The sequence below is a fragment of the Nanorana parkeri genome, unplaced genomic scaffold, assembly GCF_000935625.1.
Source record: "Nanorana parkeri isolate BGI_ZX_2015 unplaced genomic scaffold, ASM93562v1 scaffold744, whole genome shotgun sequence".
NCBI classification, from domain to species: Eukaryota; Metazoa; Chordata; class Amphibia; order Anura; family Dicroglossidae; genus Nanorana; species Nanorana parkeri.
This window is the reverse complement of record NW_017307012.1, coordinates 703501-718870: the sequence shown is the minus strand read 5'-3', so window position 1 is coordinate 718870 and position 15370 is coordinate 703501. Positions and strand designations below refer to the sequence as shown.

The 15370-nt window shown below is 38.8% G+C and overlaps 1 protein-coding gene across 2 annotated transcripts in view; it reads left to right on the top strand.

The window, feature by feature from the left end:
• CCDC88A (coiled-coil domain containing 88A) overlaps positions 1–15370 on the top strand; it is a 134396-nt gene that overhangs the window by 117957 nt on the left and 1069 nt on the right. The window contains exons 29-32 of one of the 2 annotated variants that reach the window (XM_018564339.1): positions 1135–1215; positions 3634–3902; positions 5536–5977; positions 12926–13023. In XM_018564339.1, coding sequence (XP_018419841.1) covers positions 1135–1215; positions 3634–3902; positions 5536–5977; positions 12926–12990 — 857 coding nt within the window. In that variant the 3' untranslated portion in view covers positions 12991–13023. Of the gene's footprint in view, positions 1–1134; positions 1216–3063; positions 3077–3633; positions 3903–5535; positions 6382–12925; positions 13024–15370 lie in introns of those variants that run through there. The other variant, XM_018564337.1, reaches the window with a different exon arrangement.

The window sequence follows — 15370 nt, the reverse complement described above, 5'->3', positions numbered from 1 at the left end:
TATACATATAGATATATATCTATATACATATCAATTTAACAGTCAGGAGAGAAGAGAATATACAGTCTAGTGTCTGGAAACCTAACAATATTGTGTGCGTGGGCCCCTGTCCCTCCGACACATTACACTGATTTCATATTGCACCCTGGGAACCTAGCTTATTTTCTTGGTTCATGTCTAAACAACTATGACATGCTGAAGAGGAAGAGTTTCTCAACATCTTTTTTTTCTTTTACACTTGCCTGGTTGTTCAAAGAACGAAGAACCCATAAACATTGTTTTTTATTCCAGAAAGGGTAGCTGTTCTGAAATTGCAGTGTGGGTAGTTTATCTTATCTGGTATGTCAGGTGCAATTTGTGCTTAAAGGGGTCATGATTGATAGTTTAGGAACGACCAAAAGCAAAACTATCTGAACTGTATAGAAAGATGGTAGTCTTTTACAAAGCATCAGCTTTAGCCAGGGTCTGGTCCCACTTCTAAAGCAGAGCGTATGAACTATCACGGGTCCCTATCATTATAATAGAACTCATGAAGATCGCTCTACATCTTCACCGATTAGAAAGTAGATGGGGGCAGTGCATAGTTGGGAGATTCCATTTTACCAGGTTGGGTTGGGGGATGAATCTGCTAGATAAACTGCTGTAAATTGTGGCCACCCCTTTTACTTTACTTAACTTTTTTTTTTATTGGGCATTGATTTTTTTTACAAAAACATGGAACACAACATTTTTAAGTGTCTTGTAAACCAGTGGGTAATGAATTAGCAATATTGTTTTTAAAAAAAAAGCATTGTTGGTATGTTTTAATTTGGGGATTTTTGTTTTATTGTGACCATGACCCATAAACTTATGTCATAACTGTCAGTGTTGTTTTTTTTTTTTGTTACGCTGGTTTTTATTGTACTTGTCCACTTTGCCATGTCTTTATCTCCCTTTTGTTCTAACAGCACTTTTTCATTTAAGTGTCATATCCACTCACCCTGTCATTGTGCCCGTGCATCAGCAGCGATGGGCATGCTAAGTTTGAGAATTATGCATGACTTCTCTGCACTCTGAGCATTTGTGGATCAGAATGGAGCCATGTTGTGTCACCTGCTAAATGTTTGTCACCATTGTCTCCAATCTCTCATCTAGCTCCCAGACCAGCCAGCCTTGATAGTGGCAGGACATCCCTTAGTAATAGTAATAATAATGCTTCACTCCATGAAGTGACAGGTATGCTGTAGACATTTTGTATTATTCTTTGTGCCATGTGCATTGATGTTGTTAAGTCAACCATTTCCCTCTTTAGGCTTATTTATTAGTATCATACAAGAAAAATGAGAATTTGCATAGCGCAGTATTCTGTAGCAACCTTCTGTGTGATGAAATAAGTAAAATTGAATACTGATTGGTTGGTGTACATCACTGAATTTTGCTTTTCAAAATCGCCTTGTTTCACCTGTGGTGTTTGCCGTTTGTGTGTGTGTTTTGTTAAAGACAAAGTCAACTCTTTGCAAAAAATCAATAAATACACAATAATAAAATAAAAAAAATGTGCATTTCTTGATTATTTGCATTGTAGACTGCAAAGCATTGCTACCATGATCAGTAGATGGTGGATGCAAGGCATTGGCTCCTGCAGACTGTTCCTCCCAGTCCCTGTCTGTACCAAGGTGCGGACTTTCAGTAACAGGGATAGGAGGAAGTGTGAATGGACTATTAAAGCGTCACCACACTTGTATTACACTGAGAACCAAAATTGCCTCTGCTGTAGTGGAAGACGGTACTTCCACTCACTGCTTTCACCAATCTTGTCAAAGTATTTGTGAATGGAAGGTGTGGCTGTGCAGGCGGAGTCACGCGCATCCATGCCTATTATACAATTTTACAGAATTCTGCAGGAATAAGAACCCCCAGGATTCTGGTGAGGGGAGGGGGGATTGTTTATGTGGCCTGATTATTGGTGAAACATGGATGGAGTTATTCTTTATGGAAACATGTAGTGTACCATATGATTACTTAAAAAAAAAAAAAAAGCTTGCCGGACCGTCATGCAGATCTTTTTGGGTTCTGATTTCGTACACAGACCAGGAATTCAGTTGCTGCATCTGAGTCATGACTCAAAGAATATTCAAACCAAATGATTGGCATGACAGCCAAGCATGTAGCATTTGCAGATGGAAGATAACAATAGCAGCCTATGCATTTCTTTCATGACAGTTCTTTAAAGTGGACCTGTCATGAAAATGCACCCGAATCAGTAGAGCACATATCAGCATTACAAAATCAAATTATTATTATTTTTAATTTTAAAAAAAAAGTACCACTTGCTTAGCTTGAACAAAATGCTGCTCTTAAGCTGTCTAGGCAGCCTAGGTCAAATGGTCTCTGGCTACCAATCTTTACTGCAGATAATCTTTTGTTATTTAGCAGTGAGATAACAGTATCAAAACTGCCTCCTCGTATGCAGATAATTACAAGCTATAAACAATACATGCTATATTAGCAATCTAGGTTTATATTCAGAGCTGTCCTTTCCTTAATGCAAGATTGAAATAAGAAGGTAGATTCTAAATCAGAGGTAGCCAACCTCGCCACCCCAGCTGTTGTGGAACTACAAGTCCCATGAGGCACTAAAACTCTGACAACCACAGGTATGGTATGACTCCCAGTGGCAGAGGCATAATGGGATTTGTCCTTTCACCACAGCTGGAATACCAAGGTTGCCTACCTGTATTCTACATTTTTTCTATAGGTAACCCACCCTGCAGTTTCATCTTGCAAATGAACAAAGACGTGATTGGTTGCTATCGGATGCAACTGCAACGTTGCTTCAATGTTCTTTGTTTTGGGTCATAAATATGCGCTACCTACCTCTGCCCACAACCACCAGGACTGTATTTAACATAATGCTATTCATGGGCAGCAGGGTTATATTAAGCAGCACCATACCCCATGTTGTATAAATCGTGATACAACGTTCACTAATTGGTTTCCCTCTTCTGTCCATCTTTGGACATTTTGAAGCTAAACTCGGCAAGAGAACTGTAGAAGGAGGGGTGCAGAGGATGGTGAGAGGAGTCGGGAGGCTGAAATCAATATGAAATCGGCTCTCCTTTTTTTGCTTGATGATCTATGCAGTTGATATGCATTTCTGTGTATACTGTAAAGCGGATTCTATAGTCTCTCCAATGGTCGGTTTCGGGAGTGATTTTTACTAGTATAATTGCATGACAAGAAATTGAGCCTTTCCAAAAAATACATCATCATTCAGGTGTGCTTAGGGCAGCTTGTGTGTGTATATATACAGCCATGCCCCCCACACCCAACAAATGACAGGCATTTTTAACTTAAGTTTTACTCATCTTGCTGCAATCTCCATAATGACAAATAATTGCAAGTACCAAACAAAATTACAGAGATTAGTGCAATACCCTTGCAATGGCCACTGTAGAACACAGATGTGGAGATTTCTAGGGCCTCAGAAGTTATAAGAAGCCTGTGGGTGACCACAATTGAACCAAAACCTACCCTCTGATTTATTAATAATGCAGTGCTCTAATTGTTATCCTCCCGACTGTTTGCCATTTATATCAATGTATTCATCATCTCAGTACTCTGTGGTTATGTCTTCTTATTGGTCTACTGCAGGTACCACTCAGAGTAGGTCCCAGAGCCACAGCAGTGGAGATTTTGGTTTGCATCATGACAATGAAGTGTGGTCCGGCAGCAGTAGTCCAGTCCAGTATTTTGGCCAGCGTTTGAAAAAGTCTGCTGCATCCAGCCCCATGCTGAGACTCAGATCATGTGATGGAGCAGAATGCCTTGCCCAGTCGAAGAAGAGGCTAGGGTCACCAGGAAGTGAGATGGTCTCCCTCAAGCAATTCTTAGAAGAAAGCAGCAAGCTCACTGTAAGCCAGGTGAGTTGGAGAGTTTGCCCTTGGTTGTATTCAAAAAGGTAATTGGGAAAAAGATACGCCTAATCCATTTAACATTACTTAAATTACTGAATTCTATATCTACATACATTATTCCTTGTAGTATATCGCAGTTGACACAGATTAAGATCCACTTAAATAACATTGGCAGATACAGTATGTGTTGATGGATGCGGACTTAGACATTAAAGACAGAGACCCTAAAAGAGAGGCCATGACAGACATTATTAATACACTTTTTAAGTTTCAGGAGTTATTTTATTAGACTATAATATTATCATAGAAAAATACAACATGCAAAATTACAATTTTTTTTTTATAGGACTAAATCTCTTTTTATTTTTATTTTATGCAAAACTTTTATAGGTTGTGTCACTGCCAGATTTCTTGCTGAAAATTGCATTTTGCTGCTGGTTAAAACATGTTTAGGGTATGGGGCAGCTATGTGGCAAAAGTGAGCCTTCATTTTTGCCACACAGCTGCCCCATACCCTAAACATGTTTTAACCAGCAGCAAAATGCAGTTTCAGCTTTTGGGTGTTATGTAATTTTATATTAAAAAAATATATATATATTGGTAATTTGCGATCACACAGCAATGCATACAGACATGGACAAATTTGTTGGTACACTTCCACGAATAGAACCAACAATTTTCTATGAAATAACTTGAAGCTAACCAAACGTAATTGGCATATATCATTGTTTATTCCATATCTAACAAAAAATAGACTTTGTTTTTAATTCAGCAGAATATTTTAAATAATTATTTAATGAATTAAATGAAAATTGGACAAAAATTATGGAAAAAGTAATGAATGGTCAGATCAGACACTAATGTACCTTGATCTTGGAGTTTAGCTTTGGAAGTTTTTCTCGGTCCTATGTCTACCATTCGCACTATACTTCTGTTCAATTTGGGGTACATTTTCCATTTGTGGCCATGTCCAGGGAGCCACAAATCTGCAGCATTTAAAAGGTAAGTTGTTATGTAGACTAAACTTCTTCTTTAAAGTTGGTACTTAAAGCACATGTCCAGCAAACTGCTAAATAAACAGTTTAAAATATGTATACAATATGTAAGCTCTTTGACTTCCTAAAGAATTTGTAAGTATGTTGTTTGTTTTTCTTTTAAATAAATATTCATGTCATTTTATTGGTATCTATCTTCATTTTGTACATTTACCAGTAGCTGCCTCATTTCCCACCCTAGGCTTATACTCGAGTCAATATTTTTTCCCAGTTTTTTTTGTGGTAAAATTAGGTACCTCGGCTTATATTCGGGTCGGCTTATACTCGAGTATATACGGTAGTCTTGCGATTCACAGACCTCAGCCACACTGAATACTCAGAAAGATGACTCCATTTATTTTTCAGCATACTGTGTCACCTACGTACTTAATGCAATGCAGTCTGTGTTTGCATACTGTATGCTGCCCCAAGTTTGTGGACATCCAAGGTGTGATGGAGCTTAATTTAGTCAAACAGAAGGCATGAAACAGCGTGCATAATGTCAAGTTTAAATGTCAGTTCCTTTATAATGTCTCTTGTACCAGCCTATAAGTCATATTAAAATAGATAAACACCTGTTGCTTCCCATGTTTTATTTTTTGTAGATTCGGTCTGGAAGCCAGGAAAACCTTCTAGACGAAGTCATGAAAAGTTTGTCTGGCTCCATTGAATTATCAGGATTACAGTCTCCTTCACAGCTGTCTCCTGGCCTAGCAATGGGTGACAGAAAGACTGGAAAAACAGAGCAGTGTGCACGACTCAACACTCGGAAAACAGAGGAGAATATGCGATTCACATTCCCTGTAGGGACGGTCACACAATCCATAGATGGAGACACTGCTCTAAGTCCAGGAAGTGTGTGTACACAACGACAAACAACTAAAGAGCCCAGCCAATACGCCACCTTACCTCGTGCTAGCAGTGTTATCTCCACTGCTGAGGGAACCACACGTAGGACAAGTATTCATGATTTTTTATCCAAAGACAATAGGTCACCTGTATCAGTTGATCCATCTCCGACACGGGAAGATGCTCCATCTTTATTGAGTGAGTACAGTGAAGTCAAGCAGTTGCCTAATGTTCTCTCCAGCAGACCCCTTTCATGTATGGTTAACAATGATCCTCAACATTGTTCAGGTTGTGATGTTGTTCGCCATAGCAAAAGTAGCATATCAGATGGGACTAATATCATATCCTACACTTCACCATGCATGTCTTGCCCCTATCTCTCACTCAACCCTAATTTGGTGAGTAGCATCAGTGGACCACCAGGAGATAGACAGTATAGTGTTCCATCTACTCAATGGCAAGATTGTTCAAAGTCCAGTAATTGTGTACTAAATAGAAATGAATGTACTGACCCCCACTGTTTACATAGTGGTGAAGCAGAGTCTACCTTACTAGTGTCAGAAGATAATCAAAGTATTTGGTATGAATATGGTTGTGTTTGATTTTAGAACAATGGGGAATGGTTATTGTTGTCCAAAGCATCCTATTCATCTGTAGTATGACACAATGATGAGTCTGATTTGCTATGGGTAACAATCCTTTCCTCCTTTAGACACTTTCTGCCTTAAGATCCATTGTTAGAAGACAGTGGATCAATACTCAGATATCATAAGGAGGTGATTGTAGGAATCAGACATTTTTTTCTGCATGAAACACCTATCCTTGTGTCCATTCAGCATGCCTTATCCCAGCTGTGTGCTAACATGTGGCAGAATAAGTGATACTCAACCTAAAGCTGTCAGAATATGAGACGTTCTTTTTTTTTTTTCAAATTATTAATGTTATCTTACCTGATCCCTTGCAGATGCACACATTAAATGTGCTGGAATAAATTATACCTGTATACCCAGCGACAGGATGTACAGAGCTGGATTTTGAGTAACCCATACAGACACATGAGCCTGATAACCTTCACATCCATTGATCAAATATTCTTTAGTTTCACTGCTGTACATGTACCACATGCAACAGTGCCACTGTTCACAATTCATAGACGTTTTTTTGCATGATATGTAGCACCTACCTATACTGTGCCAGTTATATCCTTAAAGCATATCTGAGCTCAAAAAGAAAAAATATATATATTGCAGCTTACCAGTCCTTAGGTTTGGTGGCTTTATTCATTTATTTTTTTACATTTTCTTGTCCTTTATTTTCACTTGGTAATACTGTGGATAACACGCCTCCTGTCCCTGGGTGGCTACTATCTCTCACACCATTGTATTTACTGTATGGAGGGAGCCATGGTTGTCACCCAGGCTTGACTTTATATCTTGCCCTTGCTCTTCAATTCCAAAAAATGAGGGGTGGCGTTTAGTAGTTTGCAAAAGAAAGATAACATTGTATTTGCAGTTCAGCGTTACAGGAAAAAACAAGGACACTACATTTCTGGCAAGATCAGCAATTATTTTGAGTATGACTAATGAAAATTAATGCCACCAACTATCGCATCTAAGGATTGGTAAACTGCAATATATTACAGTTTTGTTCTTGGGATTAGATATGCTGTAAGGTAGAAATCCCCCCTGTTCTCCTTGGTATCATAGTGCTGCACTTTTTTAGCATGCTCAATACAAGTTGCTTCCAACTTCTAAGTATCTGCAAATATCTGTGTGCAAAATGATCACTAAGACCTTGTTTTGGTCTGTGAATTATAAGAAACCTCTACTAGGAGAAATATGTAGGCTGCCAGTTCTGACTGGCTGGTTAGCTGATAATCTAACTTCAGTAATTCCTGAGTCACTAACACAGATGTATGCAGAGTCACTTTACTGGCTACATAGCTGTTCTGGATCATTGCCAGCACCACCGTTTTCATAAAAGTATTTCCTTCACCCAAAGGAACAATGTTTACAAACGGCACTTGTGGGGTTCCCCTCCTAGTCCTACTCCAGTGATCTACATATAGCATTTTAGGAAGACCCATTTTACTCCATTCACTCTAAGAAACCCCTGCCTTTTGGAATATAAATCTTAGCTAAGTCACAGTATAAGTCTGTGTACAAGAAAAACAAATGCGTAACAAAACAAAGTGCTAAGAAAAGTGGTCTCTGAGCGTAGTGTTAGATCTGTCCTTCAGACTGTACCACAGGTCAGCAGAATACTACCTATTATTAAGCTCAGAACAGATGTTACAATCTGATTGTGTAATTTCCTTTAGATCTACCAACAAGTCTGTAGTGCAAAGTGCTGCCTAATTGACTACAAATTCAGTGGATAGCTTAGGTAGGTCCTCATAATACAGGTGAAACTCGAATAATTAGAATATCGTGCAAAAGTAATTGCAGTAAGTGCTGCAAAAGGGGCCCAAACCAAGTACTGAGTACATATGCATGCTTGTACTTTTCAGAGGTCCGATATTGTTCTATGTACAATCCTTGTTTTATTGATTGCATGTAATAATCGACTTTTCTGAGGTTGTGGATTTGGGGTTCTTGGGGTTTTCATGAGCTGTAAGCCATAATCATCACAATTATGACAAATCACGGCTTGAACTATCTTGCTTTGCATGTAATGAGTCTATCTCATATATTAGTTTCACTTTTTAAGTTGCATTAGTGAAATAAATGAACTTTGCACGATATTCTAATTATTCGAGTTTCACCTGTACATAGTTTTGGTAGATCAAAAGTTGATTTTGACATTGTAAAGTCAGATTATAATATATATGGTGAGCCTTTGGTGCAAGTGCTGTCGGTGAAGCATTGCATACTAGCTCAGTCCACAAACCACTCCAGATTGTGTCGATATCCTGCGGTGCTTTGTGATCGTGCATACTTATAATGGGTTTTACTATGATCAACTGACATTTTAAAGAAGGAAAAAGAACAGATCAGATTTTGGGGTGCAGCAAAGATACCAACAAATAGAGTTTTTCATTTAAATAATCATTTATGTGAGGTCGGTATATTGGACCATCTTTTTGTGAACGAGAATGTCATTAGGCAACTAGACCCCCATAAATGCTAAAATAATAATCTGATTATTTGTAATGAAGTTCTTTTGTTTTAATGTTCTGATGTTAGTGTTGAGTACAACTGTTCTGTCAATGTGCGTGTTTTTTTATGAATGTTTATGTGCATGGTGTTGAATACACTAGCCGAAACCAGCATAGATCTAGAGGAGGAGACATACATAAGCTGAAGTTTTGTGCTGTGAAAATAAGATGGTTACCATTCAGAAAAAACTGTTTTGTTCTATATATTTTGATCCTTCCTTCAGTTTTGGTGATTTAATCTTCTGCATGGAAAAAAGCTGCAACAGTGATATTAAATTTTAGGGTGAAAAACAATAAAATATATGAAGGAAAAGTATACTTTTGTATGTATTTTTATAAACTTTACAAACTTATGCATTATAAAAATTAATTTTAATATATAGGGTAACGTAACCCTTCTGTAAATCAAAGGGTTATTAGAAGCCAACAAAATATAACTACACATGGCTGCGGGCCCCGAACTCCAAGGTGAATCTTTAATTTATTGATGAGGATACATTATTTCATATGGCACATGAACACTGACAGATTCCTACTGTAATGGCAAAAGATCATTGCACTTCAAATGTCTGTTTTACTGATGCGTGCAATTCTTTTGGTGTTCAATGGTGGGGCTAAAATAAAATTCAGACTGTCCAAACTGTTTATACAGAAATATCGGACCTTAACAGTGGGGGTGTAATGTAAGAATAATCCTCCTTGACATCTGAGCACAAATATTTTTTTTACTAGCGCTAATTTAAAATGTCAGTCCAGCCAAAAAGTGATATTTTCAGTAGAGTGGGGTCGGTTATATCTTGGATACTCTAACGGTGAACTGCCATAATTATTAACTCTTTTCCTGTCTACCTGGTATCTTTGGGTGTTTGCATTCTGCATAATACAAAATAAGCAGGGCTATTCGCGAATAGGTGAAGAGTTTGGAGAAGGCAGCAGAAGTGAACAATCTAGGACAAAATAGCTGATTTGGAAAAATTCTCCCATTCAGCTCTTTTTCCACTTCAGCTATGTTGTCCTAAATTGTTCCCTTCTCCTGCCTTCTCCAAACCCTTCACTCTTTTGTGAATAACTCTGAAAGAATCCAAAACAGACACTGGGATCCCTTCATATTGACCTCCAGTTGGTGTGCAGTGTCAGGAACTCCAAGAAATTTTACCGCTAGAGGCAACAAAAGACATAGGAAACTGTCAGGTGATTAATCCTCCAGCATCTATCTAAACTTAGTTTTGTGTGGACTGACCATTCAAATCAGGGGTAGCCAACATTTGGTCCTCCAGCTGTAGTGAAACTACAAATCCCATAAGGCTTTGCAAGACTCTGACAGCCACAGACATGAATTCCAGAGGCAGATCTAGAAGTTTCGTCACAGCTAAAGGGCCGAAGTTACCCCTGATTAAAAACAATCTTTTTCATGCTATAATTTTTGTAAACCTACAAAAGGAGTATGGAAGTAGACAATTTGATGCCTTGCCTACCTCTTGCCTTGCTTTTGGTTGTTAAGTTGGCCCTTCACATTTAAGAACAAGTAGTGAGGTGCTCTACTGCAGATCGGTATTTAGTGTCCCTGGTTTCATGGGTATTGGGGCTCTTAAGAAGTTAGAAGGTACATGCTGGGTACCTGCTTTACATTGCTTTTGCAGGTTACAAATGTTATTGTTTGGGAAGGATTGTTTTAAAAATAACATACAGTATATGGTGTGCAAAATCAAAAGATGGTAGTGGAGGGACCACAGAGACTAGCAAAGTAGTTTAGAATTTTGTGACCTATCAATTTGTTTATAAGGTTTATAATCGGATTGTACAGGAAACAACTATGTATTGTGAGGGTCTCCTGATTGGATATAAATGGAATGGATCATTTAGGTAAGCCATCCCCCTACATAGTTGTTGCTAAATATAAAAGAGGTTGTAAAATCAGATTGTAAAGTGTAGCCAACATTAAATGGTATAAGTAAAATCTAGACCTGTTCAGTAAAGTGGTGGGAGAGGGTATAGTGGTACTATCACACTTATCAACGAGTTAAAAATACCTTCTTTACTGCTTTGACTACAGTAAATGGAAATCTGATTGGTTGTTGTGGGTCACTGTACTTTCTGCATTACCACGACCATCTGTGTCGTCTTACTGAATAAGTCTACTTTTCATAAATCATACACAGGGTTTGATTTATGAAAAGTGTGAAAAAGCAAGTGGAGCTGCTCAAACTGACCAATGTTTTCATTTTATACCTTAGGACAACTATACATGTAATATTTTGGGGTCAGTAAATGTGATTACATGTACCATTGCCTGTGCAAATGTTTACTGAATCATATATGCCCTGCAGCTTGCCAAACCCATACTCACTCTGGCTGCTATATACATGCATGATGAGCCAAACATAGCTCCTATGTCATATCAGGGGAGGGGCATGCATGATATTATTTATGGTATCTCCCTACATAAACATAGTTCATTGCTTTCAAGATGCGTATGGTACAAATATTATAGCTGCACGTGAAGTAAAAGAGCTATAGATTCTATTAACTTTGATTAGTCAAGAGCAAACATGGAACTGAGGCTCACCTCCTGCTGAGGTGTTATGTCTCTCAGTGTGCCTTTCTAGCCATGGACATGTGGGCCCTGTACAAGATGTCAGCTGATGTCAAGATGACAGCTTGTTTTGGCTTATAGCTTACGGTTGTACCTATTTCCGACACAAATTTGGCCTAATTTAAAAAGGGTTTTGAGGGAAAGTCTTCTCAGATAGACTTTGTTGCGCAAGGGCCAGTCAAATTTTTTCTTTGAATTTCTTTTTTCAGAAGAAGAAACTGGTTGTGTGACAGCACAGACTATCTAAGACAAATCTTACCTCGGACACTTAAATATACACAGCCCACCAACTGATGGAAGTCATTTCACTGGCTGGCCATACCATGCAATGTTAATATAACCACCCCTATAGAAATACATTATGTTCCAAAAGGGGCTGGCCATATCAGGACTGCTCCCCCATCCCAAATTGGAGTGTATGGAGAATACACTGCAGCCCTGACTGTCATAGTAGAACCACATGTGGGGGCTAGTAAAGACAATGTTGGGATTAAAACCATTCCCCTCACTATCCAAAAATGTAAAGTGAACCTGTTCTGACACTCAAATATGTGCATATTCTGGACAAGCAGTAAAATCACTTTAAAACAAGCCCCTGTTGGCCTCTGTAGCTATAGGCATTGTGGAGAAATGTATCTTTAATTTTCACAACAGAGGCTTTGAAATGTCAGCTATGTTTATGGAGAGCAGATCTTGGCAGCCTGCCAACCTTCTAATGTAAACACAGCACATGTTTCTCAGTCATTATAATGTGACTGAGACCTGACTTCAGAGTCCTTGTTTTGTTCTTTGAAGATCTTTGAGAATGAATTACTTCACAGTACATACAGCTAGAGAGGTCAGGGATAGCTTGTTTGGAAACGTATTTACTGTTTGTTAAGAATATGTAAATACTTTGATATGTATAGCCTAGGCATAGGTGCACTTTACAAATGGTTACGCCTCTACTTTAACACCTGGTATTTCATGCATACTGGGGAGATCAGAGCTGTCCTTTCTTGTTATTAGCTCTGATACTTATAACTCTTAATAGACACTGTCCTGTGTGCACATGCATTTCCAGGTATTAACATAAATCTGCCATTCGAGAAATAAGGGGCCCCACTGCTGATATCTCATGCTAGTTCACTGGCTGTTATGTTAACTAGTTGCCATTACTTTCGGAGTCTCTGACCCAGAAGAGGAGGAGGGTCAGCATGACCGCTAAGCGATTAGCATTTTCAAAATTAAAGCTCAGCAATGGCAGCCTCTGTGTCTGTCATGACAGGTTTCCTTTAGACTGCACCTCTGTTTGACACAGTTATCTACCCATCTGAATGAACCCTTTATCTCTGATTTACAAGCATCTGTGCCTTTGCCAACTTTTCAAAGTACTAAACCAGCTTTTCTCCTGCAGATGTGGAGGCAACACCAGAGATCAGGCTTTCAAAAAGCAGGTCTAGGGAGCAGCAAATCCCTTAATTTAGTGACCCTGTTCAAGTGATATCCCAAGTGGTGAGTTCCTGCCCGCATTGTAAATGAGGCTCTCTTATCCTAATTTACAAATGGCTTTCAACCGACCATGAGATGCGGCTTACTGCTTTTCATTTCATCATTTGCTCGCTGCATGCTTTACTCTCCATTTCCTTACTGCAAATGTGATGTGTGCAAACCAGCTGGACAGAGAAGACTATGTGCAGTATATCTGTAGATATGAACAATGGCGAGGGAGCCTAGCGAGAGACATAACATGGCTCACTGCAGAAAATGGATGGTCAAAAGTGTAACTCCACCTTTCTGACAAACATGATGTTGTGAGGAAAGACAGTGCAACTATCAGCTTTGGAAATTATTGTAATATTTATTATTGTGCTTTCCTGTACAGAGTTTTTAAATATCAAATAGATTGGCCAATAATTGTTTGTGGACAGTTTTATGTTGTTAAAGCCCTTCAGCAGGCAATTTGTTATGTTGTTTTTGCCTATAGTAGGGAAGAGTTAAATTGTCTATTTTTAACCCCATTGATGAGATTTTACCTTATTTCCCATCCTTAAGAGGACCATACAAGAAATGGGGGTGCAAGTGTCAGCAGGAGAGGAAAGCACAAACAGCAGTTAAAAAACATGTTGGAGGCTTGAACCTTTCCCAATTGGAGAGATTTCCCACCCCTTCCTCTCAACAGAAAGTAAGAGGTAATCTCCCTAAAAGGGGCAGGTGTGGCAAGAAAAACCTGACAGAGGTTTCCATACTCTATCCAAAATTGAATACAACATTTTCACTGGAATTGGGATTTAAAAAAAACTAGTATTAGCAACAAGGGACTTCAAATATAAAAGCTAATCAAACCTAAAGTATGTGTTGGGTTGGTGTGGGAAAATTCAGTCACATAACTGTAGGCACTTGCAGGTGCATACCAAAGCCGTGTCAAAAAACCCTTAGCAGCATCTAGGAAGCCCCTGAATCTATCAGTGAAGGATAGGCATGGTCCCAGAGTCTCATTCCACAATGCAATGCTCCTGTCCAGAGACTAGACTAGAGCATGGCCAGGGGCACCTGATGGTTGGTTGGTGTGGTTTTGACTTGTACTAGCACCTTATGGAGCATACAGTAATTTGACATTTTTTTACATACATTTTTTGTTGCTATACCAAACAAATTATTGAGGCTGCCATAACTAACCTCTACTGGTTGCTTGACTGACATGCTGATCCAGTGTCTTCAATAATATCTGAATCACTGCCCTGCAACAAGCCATACAGTTCAGTTCACTCTTACCCCAGCTGATGCTTGCTCAAAATATTAAAGCCAGAGACAGCCAGGCAACTAGAAGTCGGTTAGCAATGGAAGCCTTCTCTTTTAATACATAATTTCTTTACAGAAACTCATGTTGCCCAATCAGGCAAAGGCCCTCTAGAAAGTCTCTTTAAAGCCCAAAAGCCCACCTCCTGACCCACTTAGACTTGCTTTCCCCATGCCACTCTGGGAGCCAACTCTATGTAAGCTCCCTGTCAGATGATGTAGGAGCTTACACTGGGTTGATGCCGCAGCCAATGTCCTGAAATGACAGTTTTTGGGCCTGGCAGTGGCGTATCAATGAGTGGGTTTTGAAGACAATCTGTTACTTTGCCCTGGATAGCCCTTGTCTTGAAATTTGTTTTACATTGGTTTCCATGAATTTCCCAACTATATTGATCCATGACTTCCAGTACAGGTTTGTAAAAGCTGATTATTATACTGCTCTCTCTTACATTAACAGGTGTACCAGAAAGGTGGTGTTATGATTAATGTATCTTGATCACTGTCTATGATCATTACTGAAGGATATTTTGCTGCACAGTAAACCTCAACTTTTCCTAGTGTTGTACACTGATACTATTCTAGGTCATAGCATAGTATAAATGTGTTTCATTTTGCATAGATATTCAATGAGAAAGATCTATGCTGTGTACCTTCTGCCTTTCTGTGAATTTGTCATGTCAATTTTGAGAAATCTAATTTAGTATGTATCTCTATGTAACAGCTCCCATTAAAACAAAAGTCCATCATAACACATAGGACATCCCATTACAGATACAGTATGTGCGGCACAATCATTCTGCTCAGTTATACAATAATTGTTCTACACCTGCGTAGACGTAAAATACTGTGGAATAAAAGCAGCAACGTTGTCTTGTAGTGGTTAAGAGAACTGTTTAGAGCCAAGTCTACAAATAACCTCCAACAGTCTCTAGACTTTCTAGGAAATACCAGACTTGCCAGATTATACTTCTGTCTGTCCTATGTACACGTGATGTTCATGTTTAGGTTCACACTAGCATTAGCCTTAAAGTAAAACTCCAGTTTTTTTTTTTGTTTTTTTTTT